This window comes from Pistacia vera, unplaced genomic scaffold, assembly GCF_008641045.1.
Source record: "Pistacia vera cultivar Batoury unplaced genomic scaffold, PisVer_v2 Contig217, whole genome shotgun sequence".
Classification (NCBI taxonomy): domain Eukaryota; kingdom Viridiplantae; phylum Streptophyta; class Magnoliopsida; order Sapindales; family Anacardiaceae; genus Pistacia; species Pistacia vera.
In genome coordinates, this window is record NW_022196021.1 from 932,985 (window position 1) to 954,299 (window position 21,315).

At 34.3% G+C, this 21,315-nt stretch overlaps 3 protein-coding genes across 3 annotated transcripts; 1 reads left to right on the forward strand and 2 right to left on the reverse strand.

The window, feature by feature from the left end:
* The first annotated feature begins 525 nt into the window (after window positions 1-525).
* On the forward strand, window positions 526-4,783 carry LOC116130094 (glucan endo-1,3-beta-glucosidase 3-like). The gene is made up of 4 exons (XM_031415844.1): window positions 526-871; window positions 2,482-3,735; window positions 4,152-4,179; window positions 4,297-4,783. Exons 1-4 carry the CDS (start codon window positions 811-813, stop codon window positions 4,454-4,456), a joined length of 1,503 nt encoding a protein of 500 aa, XP_031271704.1. The 5' UTR covers window positions 526-810; the 3' UTR covers window positions 4,457-4,783.
* Window positions 4,784-4,818: 35 nt separating this feature from the next.
* On the reverse strand, window positions 4,819-6,181 carry LOC116130095 (F-box protein SKIP28-like). The gene is made up of 2 exons (XM_031415846.1): window positions 5,766-6,181; window positions 4,819-5,485 (listed from the first exon to the last, which is right to left on the reverse strand). Exons 1-2 carry the CDS (start codon window positions 6,156-6,158, stop codon window positions 4,880-4,882), a joined length of 999 nt encoding a protein of 332 aa, XP_031271706.1. The 5' UTR covers window positions 6,159-6,181; the 3' UTR covers window positions 4,819-4,879.
* Window positions 6,182-9,715: 3,534 nt separating this feature from the next.
* On the reverse strand, window positions 9,716-12,898 carry LOC116130011 (dynein light chain LC6, flagellar outer arm). The gene is made up of 2 exons (XM_031415761.1): window positions 12,478-12,898; window positions 9,716-10,054 (listed from the first exon to the last, which is right to left on the reverse strand). The coding sequence occupies exons 1-2, from the start codon at window positions 12,703-12,705 to the stop codon at window positions 9,899-9,901; spliced, it is 384 nt and encodes a 127-aa protein (XP_031271621.1). The 5' UTR covers window positions 12,706-12,898; the 3' UTR covers window positions 9,716-9,898.
* Between the last annotated feature and the right edge of the window lie 8,417 nt (window positions 12,899-21,315).

The window sequence follows — 21,315 nt, forward strand, 5'->3', positions numbered from 1 at the left end:
ACTGCGCTCCCTGTGGTACGCCTCACTTGTTACTGTGGTACTTCGTGCAATCTCAACCGTCCGATTTCTGACGCACAATATCTTCATCAAAATCTAGCTGTTGTACGCTCTCAAATAACGTCATGCGCGCATGGGAGGTCTGTGATCTGGATCAATAAGAAAGCGCGTGTTTGTTACGCGCAGTATATGATAGTTTAAACTTTAAAATAACATCTCTTATAATTATCAAAAATATTTTTGTAAAAGTGTTAAAAATCTTTCTATTAGATGTTCTTAATATTTGATTATTTTCTATAATCATAAATGCTATTAAAATTAATTAAGCACATGAAAAATATCTAATAATAACCCTTAATAAGTTTGGAAGTAAATGATAATCAGGGGTTTATAGTTTATACTCTAAGAACGATGAATTAAATATTAGAGATAATATTTTAATTTTTTGTATTAATGTGAATAATATATAAATAAATATTAATATATTACAAATCAGAATCGTGCAAAGTAAAAAGCTATGCCCGAGAACTTTCGGATTCTCTTACAAGACAAAACTCCAGCTCTTTTCAACTATAAACTAAACTCCTCTCCGTTAGTTTTGAGTTCATTAGTTCAACTTCAACTACAACTACAACGTCAGCCCACCTCAAAAGAAGCTAAAACTTTTCTCTCTCTTTCTTTTCTGGGGTTTTGGGTTTCCTCTAGATTTCCTTTACGAGGTTTTAAACAAATTTATATGTTTCGAGTTGTTTCTGTATTCTAAACTACTATTATTATTTGTTGCAAAAGAAGAAGAAAGAAGATTTAATAGAAATGGCTTTGATTCTTCTTCTTTTTCTTCTCTTCACAGTCTCCGCCGTCTCCGCCGATGAAGGTCAGTTTCTTTCGGCTCTTAGTTGGTTTTATTATGCGCATTTTGTTTGGTTCTCCTGTGGGTTTTTTATATCTTTATGAATAAGCTTGAAAGTTCTGAACTTGTTCTGTTGTTGTTTGAAAAATCTGATTTGAATCTTCTGGTATAATTTGCCTTTGTTATGGTTGTTTATTTACAGATTTTGATGTGCTTTTTCTTTTGTTGCATCAGATTTTGAATGAATGAAATAAGTACTCCTGCAAGTGGTATAGCATTTAATGAGTGATTTCTTTAGTCATCAATGTGTTTGCTAAAAGAAGGAATGGAGTGCTTTAGACTTCAGAGTTTGTATTAAAATTTTGTGTCTTTGGTTTGTTTGGTCAAATTACTCTATTGTCATCATGGAAAAAGTTTCTGTAATTTGGATCTTTTCTTTGCTTTCTTTAATGGGAATCTCAGCCATTTTGCTACCCAGCTCATGTGGCAGACCTTTACCTGACGAAATAATATGTTTTAGGACCAAAATGCCCTTCAACCAATGATGTCTTTATGTCAAATGTTTGATCTTATGTATACTTCTAAGGGTGGTGTTGTCATTTCATAGTTCTGCAAGATGACATGCTTTTTGAGTTGGTCCACTGTATTATATGCTTAAAACCATCACCTTCGTAGTTGTGTTACACATTCTTAATTCCTGGAAAAGTAGTAGATCTAAGGGACATAGTTTAATCAGAAAACAACCAATCAGTTTTATCATAAAAAACTAGTTAGGAATGATAATGATGATGATTTGATGGTAATTGAACGAAATCTGCTGAACAACGAAATCAGCATTAATGTGATCTTACTTTTGTACTAGATTTGGCCTTCAAAAAGGGCCGAGTTTAGGGGGGTGCTTCTCATGCTCTGTGATATGTCACCTACCTTGTTAGTATGTTAAGAAATTGCATATCTCTCTCTATAGAAGATCACATCAACCTGAAAATGACTTTAACTTGTCATCAATAAACATGAGATGGTTAGGTGGTTAGTTGATAAAAGTTGGTGGCTTGTTGCCCAATGAAAAAGCTTTCAGAGTAAATGGGTCCTCATGTAGTAGATGATTTGAAACTGCATGTAGGTTCTATGGTTATAGTACTTCCCTCGTTTGGCACTATGCATTTTGTGCTCATTGCATGCTCTATAAGCTTATAAGAATACTTGCGCTATGGTTCTACATTTTCCATATTGAAGTTTTTATGTCCCGGCACAATTGTGCTTGATGAAAAACGAATAATGGTGTTTGACTTGTTGTGCCCGTCCCCATTCTTGTGGTGGACCTTAGGTCTCAATCTTCTCAACACCGGTCATGACATGTTTGACACTGCTTAGGTTAATTGGGAAAGTGATAATTAATGATAGAAACAAAAAACTATTTCATGCCTTGGGTTTTTACTCATTTGCAGCATACATTTTTGTTCTGTGCTCATCTTTTTTCCCATTTCAAATTTGTTGGGTTGCATTAACATAAGCGATATTTCATGGCACATAAAATAAACTGTTTGATGGTCATTGATACTCTGACGTTCTTCTAAGATTGGACCTCGATAATTTGCTTGTCATAACTTGCTCCCTTGGGTAACTTCTTGCAGATGCCTTCATTGGTGTGAACATTGGTACAGACCTCTCGGACATGCCAAGCCCAACTCAGGTGGTGGCCCTTCTCAAGGCTCAGAATATTAGACATGTCAGGCTCTATGATGCTGACCGAGCCATGCTTCTTGCCCTCGCCAATACTGGAATCCAAGTGACTGTTTCTGTTCCCAATGAACAGCTCCTTGGCATTGGTCAGTCCAATGCCACAGCGGCCAACTGGGTTGCTCGCAATATCATAGCTCATGTCCCTGCCACCAACATCACTGCCATTTCTGTTGGATCCGAAGTCCTTACTGTGCTCCCAAATGCCGGTCCAGTCTTAGTCTCTGCCCTGAAGTATATCCATTCCGCCCTAGTTGCCTCTAATCTTGATGGCCAAATTAAAGTCTCTACCCCACATTCTTCCTCTATCATACTTGACTCCTTTCCTCCATCCCAAGCTTTCTTTAATCGTTCCTGGGATCCAGTCATGGTTCCTCTGCTAAAATTTTTGCAGTCCACCGGTTCTTCCCTTATGCTCAATGTGTATCCATATTATGATTACATGCAATCTAATGGTGTAATTCCATTGGACTATGCACTTTTCCGCCCCCTTCCTCCTAATAAGGAAGCAGTGGACGCTAACACTCTTCTACATTATACTAATGTCTTTGATGCTATTGTTGATGCTGCATATTTTGCAATGTCTGATCTAAACTTTACCAATATCCCAATTGTTGTGCTGGAGTCTGGCTGGCCCTCGAAGGGTGACTCATCTGAACCAGACGCAACAGTTGATAATGCTAACACTTACAACAGTAACTTGATCAGGCATGTGCTTAACAACACAGGAACCCCTAAACACCCTGGGATTGCCGTCAGCACTTATATTTATGAGCTTTACAATGAGGATACGAGACCTGGGTCAATCTCTGAGAAGAACTGGGGGCTTTTTGATGCCGATGGAGTACCAGTATATGTCTTACACTTGACAGGTGCTGGGACTGTTTTGGCTAATGACACTACGAACCAAACCTTTTGTGTTGCAAAGGATGGTGCTGACCGGAAGATGCTACAGGCCGCACTTGATTGGGCTTGTGGTCCTGGAAAAGTTGATTGCTCAGTGTTATTGCAGGGTCAGCCATGTTATGAGCCAGATAATGTGATTTCACATTCAACATATGCTTTCAATGCCTATTTTCAACAGATGGGTAAATCGCCTGGGACCTGTGATTTTAAAGGGGTAGCTGCCATAACTACCACAGATCCTAGTAAGTAACTGTGGCATTGCATGTAATAACATTTTATTTTTCGAATTGGATTAATTAGTGACCATTGATGGTTCTTTGAAGAGTTTTTATCTCATCTCCACGTTCAAAACAGTTGCAAGACTTGTATATCATCATTGTTACCTGATAATTTAGCATGCTAAAGTTTGCTTGGCGTCATGTGGTCACTATCGCACATAATTGAAAAACATAACACATTGTCAAACTTTTTCGAGAAATTTGATTATTGATCCTTGCTGCAAAACTTACGAGTTCTTGGAATGGATATTCTCATTTCTTTTGTTCACTGGATATAGATGCATGCAAACAAAACGTTGTTCTTCATATCTTCTATTGATTTGTTCATTTATTCCTTGGTTAACATCTATCTATTTACTAATGTTGTTTACTTGTCTCAGGTCATGGTTCTTGTATATTTCCTGGAAGGTATACATTAAAGCTTTGATATATTAATATCGTGTTTCCATATACTTTCAATTATTTCATTTGTAAGACTGTCATGAATGAACAACTGAAGTTTGGTTTACACTGTTTATACTATAGTAAGGGAAGAAATGGCACTATATCAGGAAATGGAACATCACTGGCTCCTTCATCAAATTCGACAACTTCCGGATGCCCTTCACAGTACTTGTACAGTGGTAATTTTGTCACAAACTCAGTGATAATAGCAGTACTACTTGTGAGTGCAGTTTTCTTGTAAAAGTTCACACATTGCATTTCGCGCAACTCTTTGCCTGGCAATGGGATCTTTCAGAACATTCAATCTCGTTTCTGTTGGAAACTTGCAGTACACCCAATTTTGTTCCTCCCAATGAGGAGATGCCGGGTGGCAAAGTCGATTGAAAATACAGCGGCTAGTAGTTCTCCAATGAGTTAATTAGATTTTGTACAAAACAGACCAAAAGATTTGTTCAGGATTATTGTTGTAACTATCTTTTTAGGCTTAATTTGGTTGTATTCTTTGAACTGGGTTCCTGAGGTGTGCATTTTAACCCGTAGCATGATGTTCATTTGGTCACACAGTCACTACCAAGTTCTCTTTTCTTCTATTCTCGTAGTCAATGGTTAAAGCTGAACATTTTCTATATGCCACAACTTTTAAAGCAATATGGTTTCGTTTAAATTAACCAATTACATAAAAATCCTGACTCACATCCTGGCAAACATCACAAAGAAAGCCAGAGGAGCCAGGAGAAACAGTCTGCTGAAGGGCATGCCGCTTACAATAAGGCTTGTTGCAGAAATCACATTTTGGAAGATGAAGCCAACACTCTGAGCACAAAATATCCATACAAGCAGTCTCTTCTTGCTCAAGATAATCCATACATCCACCGCATTGAGCACACCTTGGAATGCAAACACAGCAGCCCTTGCATTCCCGGAACCATTTGCTCTTCTTGTCCTTGATATTGCACAGCACCTTTGCACACTCAAAAACAACCCTCACCTGGTTGCACCTTGGACACATTTCAACGTCGATTTGCCGGTCACTCGCGGGCAAATGTGACGACGAATTTCTGTATTCATGATACAGCAGAGGCTGATTCTGATTCTGGGGGTCTGATGAGTTCAGTTTGAGATGTGAGTGAAGTGTCTCAAGGTGTTCTTTTTTTATGCTGTAAATTCCAGCTAGTTGTAAGCTTTTTAGAGTCTTGTTTTGTTTGGAAAGAATTTCCACAGCTTTTATGATTCCTTCAGGGCTTAGGCCAATGCATCCTGGAATGTGAAGCTGAATCAAAGTAGCAAAAAGGAGTAAATAATATTAACAAGAAGAAACAAAAGTCACCGCGAAGATAAGAAAAAAAAAAAAAAAATAGAAATTCGAAGAAAAAGGAGTAAAAATTTTAATAAGAAGAAACAAAACACCCACCAAGAAAATAAGAAAAACAAAACTAGAAATAAAGTAGCAAAAAGGAGTAAATAATTAACAAGAAGAAGGAAAATACCCACCAAGAAAATAAGAAAAAGAAAACTAAAATTCATGTAAAAAAGTTGAAAATAATAAATACCGTGTTGATAAGAGGGTTATTTCGAACGACTTGAAGGAGAGCCGAATCAGTAATCTTAACACAGCTGATCAAACCCAAAGTTGTGATCTTTCCATTCATTTTTGAAGAAAGTTTTACCAAAATCTCATCAGAAAGTCGCCAGTTTAGAGGACCCTGCACGACCAGCCATTGAAGGACATCGTTGTTCACTGTGTGTCTCAGTGACTTGCAGACTTCACTCATGGCGAGAAGCTCGTATAAAGGAAGATAAGTTAACACAACAAACAAAGCTTCATGGGGTGGCCCTGCAACTGCTGCTTCTTCTTCATGGTGACAAGGGAAAATTGAAATATTTTCCATGGAGTTTTGAATGACTTCAACCTCCATTTTCTCCTCCATTTCTGAAGTTTCCATGAGATTTTTTTGAAGATTGAGAAATGAATGAGAGTGGGAAAAGATCTAAAAGCTTTATCTTCTATTTCTTGCTCTGTAAGAAAATTTGCCAATCGGTTTCCATCTTTGGGGCCCGCTTCTTCAAATTAGCACGTGGACCATTAAAATCTTAGTAATTGACCCAAAATAAGACAAATGAAAACCTTGTGCAGACAATCTTATTTTGTTTCGTGAAGTTTTTGAATGGTTTTAAGACCCGGCCGGTCGGTTGAACCGGTTCGATCAAGAACCGGTGGCTAGATTGGATTAGTTCATATAAAAAACCGAAACAAACAACTGCCTTGCTTCCATCCGCGGTTTGACTAGTTTTTTTGCGGCAAACCATCGGTCCAACTGGTATAAACCGAGTCTGTTATAGTGAAATATAAAAAAATAATTAAAAATTAAAAATAATAAAATTATAAGTTAAAAACTTAAAATCATTTTCTGAGTTTTCTCCCTTCCCCAATTTTATTCGACAATACCCAACACCAATAGAGAAGAAAAATAAAAAAACCCATTGCCAAACAAGGAAATCATCTTCAGCTTGCACTCTCTGTGTGATGGTGATACTGGTTTACTCTTTCTGGTTTAACTTTGGTCGTAGTGTTGTTGCATTTTTTATCTGGTTGCTCTGACTGATTTCATTTGGCCGTGATTCCAAACTGGGAGTTTTAGTTCTCTTTTCTCTATTTTTTTCTAGTTTATTTTTGTGTTCCAGATTTGGGTCATCGTAGTTTTGGTCCTTGTGAAAATTGTGAGTTAAATTGAAAAGATGCATGGCAAAAACATCCCTTATTTGGTTTATAATATTCTCAAAGAAGGATGAGTTTTCACTGTGCTTTGTGAGGAGAGAGTTTATGGATGATTCAAATTCTCTGTCTTAAGCTTTCCACTCTAGTTACTCTCTTCTCTATCCAAGTTGGTATATTGTAGACTTGTAGTTTTAATTTCATTTCAGATTTGGATACATTTGTTACATAGAATTTTTTATTATCACTGTTAAAAATTAAAATCTGCATTTTTTTGTTTTTTGTTTTTTGTTGATGTCAGCATGATGACATTATGGTTTGACCCGTCAGTCGGACCGTTCGACCTGTCAAACCCGTGACTAGGTGGCTTGGTCGGGTTGCCCCCAGGGTTGGGTTTTAAAACCTTTTGTCTAATATTTTTTGAACTGCTTATCATTGTTTTAAAAACCGGACTGGACCGGCAGGTCCAACCGGTCAAGTGTCCGGTTCGAGTCAACCTTAAACCTGTCATTATGCATTAAGCCACTTTAACCTGGTCAAAACTCGGATAAAGTCAATGAACCGCCGGTCCGTAAACTGGTCTAATTTCAAAAACCCCTAATCGCAGCCCATTCCATCGATTTCCTTTCTCTGTTTCTTAGCTTCTTCTCTTTCTCAGTTTCTCTCAGATTTCTCAGCTTCTCTTCGAAAGTTTCTCTCTAAAATCCCACTCAAATCGCAATCAACTCCACCCCCTAAGTCTGAAATCGCAACCATTCAGCATTCGCCGAGTCACAACTGAACTCCCTCACCGGAAATCGATGGCATCTTCCTCCCTTGCCGGAAATCGATAACAACAGCTCCGTTCCTCGCTGGAAATCGACGGCAACAGCTCCATTCGTTGACGACAACTCCATTCCTCAATCCAGGTAAGGCTCTTGCAGTTTTGATCCTTGAAATCGCATACCCTTTTTTTAGTTTTCTTGTGTTTTTCTTGATGGGTTCTCACTATTTTACCTTGTGATCTTGCTTTATGTATCTGGGTTTACGTTGTTGCTTTGGACCAGTGCTTGGTCTGGTCAGAAAGTTGTGATTTTTGTGATCAAGATTTGGTTTTTGTGTTCATTCGAGCCTTGATCATGTTCATATCGTTTGCTTTGATGATTTATGGTTTCCAGATTAAATAGCTGAGGTTTGTGTATTGTAGTTCTTGGCTGCATGCTTCGTGGTGTCGATTCCGATGGACTCTTTGCCAGAATCAGCTAACGCGTCCTTCCGAGGTTCAATGGGTGCTTCAAGCAGACCCTACGGAGCAATGGATTCTACCAGTAGAAATTACAGAGGTGCACAACCAACAAGATCTCCTAGTTTTTCATGGCAAAGGTGCATATAAAATTTAGTGTGTAAACTATGAACCAACAATTTTTGTCAACATGTCCCGTGTGTCTGCTGAAGTGTTGTATTTTAATTGTTCATACATTTTATTGAATGAAATCGTTATTCTTTCTATTGCAAATCCCACCTTACGAGTATATTTGATTTTGGAATGTTGTCCCTGCCACATTTTGGTTATATTCTCTGACCTTATTCAAAAATTTCATCATCAAATTATAATTTGATTACCTTTATGTTTAGTGGCGTCTAATATGATAATTATATTCTTACTTATTATGTATTTTATCATTTAATATGTAAATACAACATTATGTTTAGATTTGGACTTTGGATTGTTGTTAAATACTTAAATTATGTTGAGATTATTGTTGAATTTAAACTTTGAATCATGTTGGACAATAATTAAGTTGTTATTGTCTTATTAAAAAATAGAAATCTAAAAAAAAAAATTTTTTTTTTTAAAAAATATGCTGACATCATTATAATGTGTGATGATATCACCGGTCCAACCGACGGTCCAACCAGTTAGACCGGTTGAACCGTGACCTGGGTAGGAGAGTGGGTTGCCCTCCGGTCCAGTTTTTAAAACAATGCTGCTGATGATAAAGTGGTAAAAAAGGAATAATTCTCTAAGTAGGATGTTTTCATGAATACATATTATTGGATCTGAATTATAAAATATCATTTTAGTTTCATGAAATAAATCAAAAGGAGTATAAGTATGATATAGACAAAATTAATATCAGAACATCCTGATTAGAAATTTACTCATGATAAAAAATATTAAGCTAATATTAAATGTAATTATATTTAACTTCTAATTAGATGAATGTAAATAAACTATCTACAAGGAGTGTAGAAAATTTAAGTCACAATATCTTTACTCTTTATTAATTTACAATTTTTTTTTAATGATTTAATGTTTATATCATTTTTTCTCTTATGAGATGCTTAGCATGAAACTTAATACTTTATTTAGAAAGTACTATATACCCCTTTACAGTATTTTTGATAATTTTGTTAGGGGGTTTTATACTTTGAATGAGATGAATGAGTTTCAAATTAAATTATTTCACGAGCGAAAAAATGAAATAAACCCTCTACTAAAACGGAAAACAGAGAAACGGTAATATCATGAAAAACTAATATTATATATATAAAAGTTTTGGTCAGATTGTGGTTTTAACGTTTAAAACAAAATTTTTTTTTCTCTTTTATATTTATTTATTAATGCACCACAAGAACGTATATAAATGACACTCAAATTGTTTGTCAACTTATCTTGAATTTGTCATTGTTTGAATCTCAAACTAAATGTTATGAGAGAAAATATCAATTTTAAGATCAAAGTTCTTGTTTTACAGAAAATCATCGTGAGACAGTTGATATAGAAAATAAGAATATAAAGCAATCTATCAGAAGAAATTATCAATCTTTTTATGCAGTTTAAGCAAGTTCAATCAACACAACTTGAAAATTTTACAAAAGTAAACACAAATACTTATGAACTTTGCAGTCTCTAATTTTACATTCAATTTGACATTACATAAATAAACATTCATCGAAAGCGTGTAAAACTGAAGTTTGTAAAATCCGTCAATGTTCTAAAGGCTCGACAGCTGTTTTGAAAAGGAGAATATAAACCTTGTCAATTGAAAAATACAAGAAGCCTCCAAGTGAATGTGTAACGTAGGAACCAAAGCTTGCTCCCACAATGCAGTGCCAAGCTGGACCATATGAACAGTCAAATTCCTGAAATAAAAATCCAACGTAATCTCATCATAAATTGCATAGAGTGAAAATAAATAAAGGTGTTTGTAGGAAAGCTATAGCCCACGATGTCGGAATATATTGAAGCAACTGTAAACTTGTACTATTGAACGATAAACTTGTAACATTTAACAATAAACTTATAAAAATATGATATAACAAGTTTTAATATAAACTTTATAACATTGTAAAGGTAACTTTTATGTTATAAATCACAACGTTGCATGTTATAACATTCATATTTTACAGGTTTACCGTTAAATGTTACAAGTTTATCCTTAACTATTACAAGTTGAATGTTAGTTTTACGGCATTGATAACAGGAAAAATGCCCTGTCTGATAGCGAAGTCAATGTTGACAATGTCTTATACTAAGCTTCATACAAAGCAAGTTAGAGGAAATCAATATAAATAATGTTAACGGTAGAGTTAACCAACTCTCTCACTCCCTATCTTCTCCAGATTTTAGTGAAGGTTCTATTTTACACAAGGATGATATAGACTGCAAGAGTCCTGAACTAGAACACTCTTGGGTTTCACAAAGGCGAAATCAAACAAAAGAGGTAGCAATAGGAAGATCTTGCACAATGACTATCAGAGCAAAACAATGTCAAAAATACTCCAAAATATACCAGTAAACAACATGAATGAAACTGATTTTCACACGTTTTAACATCAGTAGGGAATGCTTTGCTTGAAAAACTTTCTGCAATAGCACTCCCAAACACATCTAAAACAACTAGGAATTAGCATCCCGAGTACCCTTGTACTTCAATTTGTTAATAATGGAGATTTTCAAGTTTGGGTTTGACATAAAATGACAAAATCATAACTAAAAGAAAAAATCACGAGCAAGAGAGAGCCAGGACTAGATATTTTCTTTGTTGGGAAGGAGCAGAAAGCTTTCTCAAGCAATACAGAAGGCATTTTGGTTGATTCTATATAAAACCCTAATGGTTTTAACAAATTCCTATGTTAACAGAGTGGAACATAATAATGAGTACAACATTAAAAACCAGGGTGCCATTTGCTAAGAACCAACTCAAACCATAGTGTTAAAACATGAGTTTATTCTTGAAACAAATCTGAATAATAAAAGTTCTTCAGTGCAACAGTTTAGGAATCACAAACAATATGCTAAGCAAACTGAGTTAAACCATAGTGTTGAAATGAAAGTTTTATCGTCAAAACAAATCTGGAAAGGAAATTTGCTTACAAGCAAGACTATAATGTGAAAGTAACATTTATACCATGATCTGATATAACAAAAAAAACTGGCCCAATACTCAGCATCAACACCCTTTACAGTGAAAATCTAAATGATTAACTAATTGATCAATTCAATCTTAGACTGAAAGGAAAAGGATTGCAGTGGAGCGACAAAAACCAAAAGAAAAGGGGTAGTTTTTAATCTAAATGCACAAGAAGGTTTTTATTGAACCACGTACATGTACACAGATTAACCCATACCAAACAACAAAACTGAAATGCAAAATTATAAAATGTTCATAGAAGTGTAAATAACATACCAACCACGAAAGCTATTCAATTGATTGGAAAATAATGAAATAAATCATTGTTAACAAACAAAACAAAATATGTGAGCATAAATAATCAATAGGACAGCCTGTGTACAGAATTCAAGTTTACTCTGTCAACTTTCAAAGTCAAAGGTACAATTAGAATTTCCAAAAACTACAAAACAGAGATCACATTTCAGGAAAAAATAAAAAAAACAGAAAAATTCTCAGTTAATTATGACACAATAAAAAGATTAGACAGTGCAATACACTAAAAATCAAGCTTCTATATACTTTCTTTGAAACAAATTAAACACTCAAAATCAAGCAAATACAAAAATACTCAATACCCTTCTGCAATCACTAAAATAGTCATTTATCGCATACAAAAAAAAAAAAACAAAAAATGAAAATCACAACCCAGATAAATAAATAAACATAATTACAGTAATAGCACAAGCTAAGACAAATAATCAATCAGATCAAAAGTATAAATTACTGAACACCCATTACTCTATATTATAAACCAGAAAAGAAAAAAACAAATTACAGCTCACAAAAGGACTAATTTTCAGCTGAGTCCAAGACATTTATTCGACTAGACCACCCAAAAACAATAATTTTAATCAAAAAGCATTAAACCCATCTAACCTTAGACTCTAAACTAAAGACCACAATCCAGAAACATAAAATAAAAACAAAATAAAAAATCAAACTGCAGAAAACAAGTACACAAAATTTACTTGATACCCCAAACACTGAAACGACCAATTCACGCACCAACAAATCAAAGCTGAAAACTTGCAACAAGAACATTATAAAAGACTCGATCTTGAACCAAAATTTTCTTGTTCTTGTTCTTTTTTTTTTTTTTTTTTCATTTACCTTCTTAAGAGCAAGAGCAAGGCGTTTACTGTCAAGCTTTCCAGGCATGGTGTCAAGATGGTCACGTGCACATTTGAACGCTTTGTTTTGTAAAGGAAGAGGCATATCACAGGCTCTAACGCGAACATTAAACTGATCGTTTTGATCCTGTTGCTCTTTGGCTTTCTTCTTCTGAATTAAACTATTCAAGAACTTGCTTCTTCTCTCCAGCTCCTCCGCAGCCTCCATTTTGAACAGAAACTTTCTTTCTCTCTACTCTCTCATCACCAAAAAGGTTTAGAAAATGAAACCCTTGTGTTGTTGACACTGCTTAAGTCTCTAAATCATAGCCAGTGTAATGCGTGTTTGATAAAAGGCCTGAGAGAAGCCAAAAAGAGAAAAAGAGAATGCGTAACAGAGCAAAAAAGTTCAAGAGAGAAGTAACAAAGGTCTCGATCGTATTATATAACGTAAAATAAACTAGAGTAATATCCATACACTCCTTTAACTTTGGAAAAATTCATTTGGACCCATGGGTTTCCCAATTTATAAAATCTGGAATATCATAAGGATATCATGTCACTTATATCATACGCCAACGCATTTATGCCGTCTATGAATTTATTATCTTATTTATCTTTATTGTTAATATGATTAATAGTTATTAAATTGAAATATTATGTGATAGCACTTAAAAATATTTAAAAAAATATAAAGAAATCTCTTCCAATCTACACCCTTAAATAATTTCTAGAAATTTAAGAAACTAAAGCTTCCATATAAAACTTAAAAATTTTATTTTATTGGTACACAGTAAGAGGGATTTAAAAATTTGATTATATGTTTTAATTTTCTATAAGTATCTTTAAGAATATAAATTGAGTAGAGGCTTTAAAATTTCTTAGAAGAATCAATGGCGCTCCATTCCTGTAGGGGCAGAGAACCATTGCCCATTTTGAGTTGGGCATTTTAACCATTGAGGGGTAATTTGATCACAATAGTAGTCAAAATAATTCAATAGTGAGGTGTAAGATTCAATTGTAATTTTTGAAATGTTAGGGGTTATATAAATTTTATCCAATAAAATAATATATATTGTTGGTTTATTTTAAAGAGGTTTTTAGCGTATCAACAACGAGGTCAGTGTTGGGTTAGGCGTAGAGGAGACAAAACTAGCTTCTTTGATTGGCAATTTGCCGACCATAAATCACGCGGAAATCCGGAAATTCTGGGACCTACCTCAAGGCTCAAACGGGAAATTTACAATTTTGTGTTGAGGTATGCTTGAGTAGATTGGCTTTAAAGCATAAACACCCTTCAAGTTTAGTTTAAGTAATAGTTAAATTTGGAGTTCTGAGCAAATAACATTATAATCTTAAACGTTATAATATAGTAATATTTTCATCCAAAAAATAACGGTCATTGACCTAATCCGTTATTTAACGCACCAAATCCTAAAAAAAAAAGATTAAAAAAAGAAAAACTCTTTTGTTTTATTTGATTGTAAATAAAATAAACAAAACAATAATTACATAGAGTAAATATAAAAAAATTAGAAAAAATATTTTTTATCAAACAAAATTAAAATAATAAGGATTTTAATTAGAGAAAAGAACTTTCTAATTACAATTTTTTAATAGTATAATAATTAAAAAAATAATATAAAAGATGCAAATTATAAAATTAAGAAATAAAACAAAAAAATGTTAAACAAAATAGTTACCCATGATTAATTTTGTTATCATATGATACAAAAAAGATAAACTCTTGCTTTTAATACATGGTTAATTTCCAATACATTCCAACTTTACCCCTCCATCTAACAGAGTAAGCTAATAGCAGTTACTTTTGGATGAAAATGTTATTAAAAAATTCTACTAAAATAGAATGTTACTAGGCAAACCTCAAGGACGCAACTGTAATCATCTCCCTCAAACTGTGACATCAAAACATTAATAGATAGATTGAGATGTTATCACTTAATTGCTTTGAAGACTAAATTATTATACTATTTGAGCTAATCTATTATGCCTAGTTAGATAACTTTTTTTGGCTCAAACTTTGATAAATGCTCACTCTTATTTAGAGTTTGTTAATTACCTAAAATATTATTTCTATTATGTAATAATATTTACCTGTCCTAATAAATTCGACACCAAATCTATTTTTTTTATTGGAAGTTTTTTCTGAGTTATAATAATAAACACAAAGAAAAACTATTTCTACGCGATCAAGTAGTTCGATAAGGACTTCTGAATATATTATTCAAGAGATTTTGAGTTTGAGTCTCTTCTCAATTGTTAATATGAATAGTCGTTGGAGCTCTTATTTAGCTAATAGTTTCAAGGCCTTAAAAGATTAATTGAGATACACATAAATTGATCCGGACACTTCCACTCACTAAAAAAATAAAAATAAGCACAAAGGTATACCCATTGACAACTTTTTTAGGCTTTAATTTCTTTGGTATTAATAATGGAGTAGGTTGAAAATTATTGCAACATTCACATGCCAAAAGGGATACAAGAGTCGTACAACTTTGAATTGACCCGGTAAATATTCTGAAAGTCTAAAATTTTGGGCCAAGAATGGTTAATATTGGGGTTGGATTTGGACGGATCCAGTTAGATCTTCGAAATTCATCAAAGAGAAACGAGATAGGGGCCCATGGGGGCATGGACCTGCACACTTTTTGGAGCTCCCAGAAATTGCGGATATAAAGAAAGAAGTAGGGGCCCCTAAAACATTAATTTCATCCTTTTACTTCTAATAAATGCTCTTATTTGGTCAAACTTTTCTTCAACTTGTAAGCTAAGCATAATAATTAAATTTTATTAATCATAATCATATTGTACTCTGTAGACGTAGGTCCACCTACATAATTATGTTACGATAGATTTATAATATATGTTAGAAATTATCATTTCAATTCAATGTTGTAAGCTTTGTTTATAAATAATTAATTTATATATTTTGTATCGAAGTTAATTTTATTTTTTTCCTTAAAAGAAGGATCGGATAACACGTTACTCATCTTAGGTATTTGAAATGATAGTTTTTACAGGTGAAAATTACAAATACCCCTATATCGGAGAGTATCAAAATAATCCTTTGTGAATATTATGGGGTGCGTTTGGTTTATTACTTTGGATATGATTTTGGGAATAATATTGAGTAGTTGGATAGGAGAGTATTACGAGGTAAAATTTAAAATTTATAAAAAAACCTCCTAGGTTTGCTAATTTGATAAACACCCCAATATATTAAAATATTATAAAATGACAAAAAATACCCCTACCACCCGCAGTGCTAGATTCCAGCCATCACCGCCGGAATCTGGTTAGAAAATTTTTTAAGGACACATACCGGTCGGATCTAGTGGGTATTTGATCGATATGACCTTTTCTGGTCAAATCCACCACGGATCTGGTCGGAAAAGGCCAGATCTATGGTCGGATGTGGCCATTGACGGTCGAAAAATTCCATCTTTGACAGCCAGATCAGTGAATTACCGGCCATTTTCGGTGGTGGTGTGACTATTGTGAGAAATTCCGGCTACCACCGGCGGTAGTTGCCGGAATCTGGCAAGTATTGGTGGGTAGAGGTGTTTTTATTAATTTTTAAACCTTTTTTTTGGGAGTATTTAATGAAATTAATAAACTTAAGGGGTCTAAAAGTAATTAACAAAATAGACTAATATTTCTAGAATAATGTGCCAAACAATATTTGGGGAATAGGATTGGGAATATGGGTAGAAATAATATGCCAAACGCACCCGGATACCCCATATAGGTCCTATCAATGTTTGATACCCCTTGTTAGATAATATCGGATACGTTTTGTTGTCTTCAACCTTGGGTTGAAAAAGAGACTGACACCATTGGTACCCTGATACCCTTCGATATGTTGTCCCAAGTTTCGTCAAATGCTTCAAAATATTTTGATTTTCAACATTCCTATCTAAAAATTAACCAACATAAACCATTCAGCTACATAAATATCCTTCAATTTGATAGGGATTGTATTATAGAAAATGTGTTAGATGAGTTTTAATGATTGAATAATGAATTTTGATTAAGGGTTAAGGAATTATAAACGAAGGCATTTCCAATGAGAAATTTTTATTTTGCGAGATATTTTTCCAATGTTATAAATATAGCTTACAATGTTACAAATGATTTTTTTGGGTGATAATAATTGTCACATTCATTACATGAATGAGTGGTGTTACATATGCAGATTAAGTATATTTAACTCTTGTATACAAACTGATTTGGTATAATTTTTAAATTGACATATCATTCATCCACTTTAATTAAACATATATTAAGTTAACTTTAATATATATTCCTCCATCCATTTTATGCTACGTTAATTTACATACAAAGTTTATACATCTTTTATTATTCCAGAGGCAAAGCTTGATATAAGCGTGTGCCTCCTTTGCCTCACAAAATTTTTAGAGTTTATATAAAAATATATCATTTTTTTTTTCTGTTAAAACTAGATGTATTATTTGACCCCCCTTATTTGTTGAGTTTTTTTTTTTTGGCCCCATAATTATACTTCTTATATTAACTTTTATTCTAATTTTGCTCTTTCTCAACTTTCATGTCTCCGCTCTAGCAACTCTAGCGCTAGAGTGGTCCATTCTAGCATTAGAATTTTTTTAATTATTCTACAAATTAGTGTTAGAAATTAAATATTAATTTTTTTTTGAACTAACAAATAAATTAACTAATTATATTTTATAAAATAAAGAAATATAATTTAAAAAAAGAATCGTAAATGTATATAAGAGTTATTCTAATTTTCTAAAAATAATTTTTTTTAAATAATAAATTTACATTAATTTAATCATCTAAAATCCAATGCTCGATAACACCTGTCTATGGCCCTACGCCAATGTCTCATTATCAAATACCATCGCTACCCACTTCCGATTCTTGATTGCCATGGCAAGCTCTGGCAGTGACAACCTCCTCCTTTCATCTTTTGAGTTCCAAGTAAAGGTGGAAAAGCAACCCGACCCGCGACGGGTTGTTGCAAATGGTGGGTCGGTCTTGACCCGCCCGACGACATTGGCGGGCCGGGTTAGGCCTGCCAACATTAGAGAATTGGCTGGCCCAACCCGGACTGCCAACCCTAACCCGCTGGGTTAGGCGCGGGTTGGGCCGGGTTAACCCGTTTTTTGACTTTTTTTTTTAATTTTGTTTTGTTTTGTTTTGTTTTTATTATTTAAGTTTAAATGTTTAATTAACTTTTCAAATGAATAATTAATAATTTATAAATATAATTGTTCTTAGTTAATTGTTAATTTCTTTTCAAATATCAATAGTTAAATTAAATTAATTTTTTTTGTTAACATTCCAAATATTAATTCAATTTTAATACATTAAAATTGTAATATAAGAATAATTAAATTTATTCATTTATTAAAAAATAAAATAAGAAATTATAATAATTATTGCTTCATCATCATTGTAATTGATGGGAGAGAAATATCTATCCATTTTAGTTGAAAAAAAAATTGATGTAGAAGAGAAAAAAATTAAAGAAAGAGAATTGAAGTATGGAAATTGGAATTTGGAAAATTGGAAATATGAATTAAAAATTTTAAAAACTAATAAAAATTAAAATATGAGCAAATTGCAAAAACTAATAAATGAATAATTGAGACTTGAGAGATTAGAGATTAGAGAATATGAGAGAATGAGAAAATTTGAGTTGTGAGAAAAATGTGAGAGTTTAGGGCCAATTTATATAAAAAATGGGAAAGAAAAATGATGAAAAAGACCCCTCCAACGGCTATAAAACGACTATATTTCGAGGGTAAAGGGGTAATTTGAAAAATAAAATAAAATTTTTTATTTTTTTCGGCCAACCCGTCGGGTTGCACATAACCAACCTGGCGAGTTGCTGGGTCCCTTGCAAAAGAGACAAAATAGCAACCCGCCGGGTTGAGGGTTGTCATTGTGCAACCCGGCCTGCCCGGGGGTTGTTGCCGGGTTAGGGTCAACCTAGACTGCCATCTTGGCAGTCCGGGTTTAACCTACATTTTTTCAGGCCGGGTTGGGGTTGACCCGCCTAACCCGGCCCAAAATTTCCACCTCTAGTTCCAAGGTTATTTTATTTTCGATTTATTTCTTGAAATTTATTGGTTTTAATTTTTTTTCTTTTTGATAAACGATTGGCTATTTTGTTACAGTTTAGGGTAGAAGGAAGGCAAGAGAGGCAGAGTACTATCGAAGAATGCCAACAAAAAGAAAGCTTGACAAAATAGCAGAGAATAGTTGAAGAATGTCAAGAACAAAGAGAGAGAAAAGAGAATACTATTATTGTATTACTTTTGTATTTGCATGTTGGGTTAGGGTTTTGACCCATAAACCTGAAAGGGATTGGGCCAGTTTGGTAGTTGGATCCAGTTTGCTGGTATGGGCCAGTTTGGTGGGCTTGGCTAGTTTGATTGTTTGGGCCTGTTTGGGAAGTTGGGCTAGTTTGGTTGTTTGGGCCAGTTGAGTGACGTGGGCCTGTTTGGTCATTTGGGTTTGTGATTGGTGGTTGTAGCCTTTGAATTTGGTGCTATTGGTGTTTTGGTTTGATCCATTGTTTGGCTAAAAGGTGATGTTTGGTTTTATTGTAAGGAAAGATAATCTAATCCTATTACCTTGTTTTGCATATTCAGAAAAACAAAGGCTTAGAGAGGATCTTGGCAGAAGCGAAAATGCGCTGATATTAGGGGTGTTCAAAAGAACCGGTTGGAATCGAAACCGGCGGGTACCCGGGGTTTGGTTCCGGTTTCTATCCAGAACTGACCGTCAACGGGTAGGTTCTGATTCCAAATTTTTGGAATCGTTATTGTGCGGTTTCGGTTCCAAATTTTTGAAACCGTTACTGTGCGGTTCCGGTTCCGGTTCCTATAGTTAGGAACTGGAACCAGAATCAGGAACCAAGAACCAAGACTAATATAAAATAAAATTAAAGATTATGGGGGTTAATAAAATTTTTTGTAGAAAAAGTAATGTGAATACATTTATATTTATATTTCATAACATTTAAAGTAAGTTGGTTTGACTTTTGAGAATCTACCTGCACAAAGTAACGGAGTTTGAAATTTTGAATTTATAATTTGTAATTTTATTTTTGTTAACAACTGCCAAGTGGGGGGTATTTATAAGTTTTTAAGGTTTTTTTTTTTTTTTTGCTATTTTAAAAACTTTTGGGGGGTCATTGTAATTTTACAGGGTACCCAGAATCGGAACCGAAACCGAAACCATTGCTATGGGTTCTGGTTTTGGGTACCTAGGAACCAGAACTATCAGTTCCGATTCTGGTTCCAAATTTCAAGGAACTGTCGGTTCCGGTTTCGATTCCTTCAAAAAATGCAGGATACCTGGAATCGAACACCCCTAGCTGATACCATGTCAGAGTTTAGGCTGGAAGGAAGGCAAGAGAGGCAGAATACTACAGAAGAATGCCAACAAAAAGAAAGCTTAACAAAAGTAGCAAAGAATAGCTTAAGAATGTCAAGAACAGAAAGAGAAGAGAATACTGTTATTGTATTACTTGTGTATTTGTAACGTGTACAACAACCAATTTATACTGTGGCTGTTGTTAGGGCCAAAAATCGTCTTGGGCTTGACGGGGCCTACTAACGAAATAAACATGTCACTGCCCAAGGTCTCAACCCAATCCCGATTGGGCCCACGCTTAAAATCACCTTGCGACCTACCCACTCTATGAGTTGGGCTATCCTATAAGTTAAACTAAACTGGGTTTCAGCCCATTAGCCTGCAACAGTCTATAAATAGGAAATCAGAATCCCATTCTATTTCCTCTTCTACTAAGATTTCAAATCTTACTCAAACTATTAAACTTGATCTGATAAGGTCAAGAAATCATATCTCTTTCATGATAGGGATTATCTCCCAAAATAGGACTTAGTGTCTTACTAAGATTCCAACTCTTATTTAAACTATTAAACTTAATCTGATAAGGTGAAGAAATCATATCTCTTTTATGATAGGGATTATCTCCCAAAAGAGGACTCAATGTCCTACTAGGATTCCAATCTCTTGGGTTCACTATAAAAACAGAGGCTCGCCCTCTCATTAGTGAAGAAAGCTCCCACAGTCAATCTACACGACTCAAAACCATCTATTTGCTCCTAAGTTCCTGCTCCCAAGAACCCGACGCCTCCGCCGTAGTCCTAGCCTTCGACAAGACTCCTGGTAATTCTTCTTCTCCTTAATTCTTATTACATCTCTTTCAGCCTTGCTGACTTGAGTGTCGGAGTGCCTACGGCAAACACCACCTCGGTGTTTTCCGGAAGCTTCACGCTTGCCCTTTCATGTGTGCAGGTCTAATGGATTGTCAGTGACCTCAACCTCACGGGATCACACCCTATTTTCATGACGGTAGATTTTTTGCATCTACAGCTGTGAGTATAATAAAGGAAATACAATAATACAATAATGGAAATACAATAAAGTCTTAACTACAAAATATTACAACATTTAACCAAATAAGCACTATATCAGTAATCACTTGATTCCAGCATGAATATCTTCAGCATTCCATATTTCATCATATTTGTGTGGTTTACGGAGGTGGATTTATTTATTTATTTATTTTTTATAATTTTGATTGTGTCATTGTTGATGGTGGTGGAATGAGTGAAAGTGGCTTACCAAGTTTGCTTGAAGTTGGCTTAGTTGTGCATTGATGCAAGTTTCTCTCACTGCTGGTATGTAGCTCACAGTCTCTTTCAACATTGTTGCTTGAAAAGTCTTTGATGAAATGCTTGAAAGATGGTTTTAGCAAAAAAATTTGCCAGTGTGTCTATTTAATCTTTAAGGT

Bases quoted from the DNA above. Each gene is read 5' to 3' on its own strand.
- LOC116130095 (XM_031415846.1), bottom strand. From the start codon at position 6,158: ATGGAAACTTCAGAAATGGAGGAGAAAATGGAGGTTGAAGTCATTCAA. The intron at 5,486-5,765 runs GTATTTATTATT...ACTTTGATTCAG, and splicing joins ATAACCCTCTTATCAACACG to CTTCACATTCCAGGATGCAT.
- LOC116130094 (XM_031415844.1), top strand. From the start codon at position 811: ATGGCTTTGATTCTTCTTCTTTTTCTTCTCTTCACAGTCTCCGCCGTC. The intron at 872-2,481 runs GTCAGTTTCTTT...AACTTCTTGCAG, and splicing joins CGCCGTCTCCGCCGATGAAG to ATGCCTTCATTGGTGTGAAC. The intron at 4,180-4,296 runs GTATACATTAAA...TTTATACTATAG, and splicing joins TCTTGTATATTTCCTGGAAG to TAAGGGAAGAAATGGCACTA.
- LOC116130011 (XM_031415761.1), bottom strand. From the start codon at position 12,705: ATGGAGGCTGCGGAGGAGCTGGAGAGAAGAAGCAAGTTCTTGAATAGT. The intron at 10,055-12,477 runs GTAAATGAAAAA...TTTTTATTTCAG, and splicing joins TTGCTCTTGCTCTTAAGAAG to GAATTTGACTGTTCATATGG.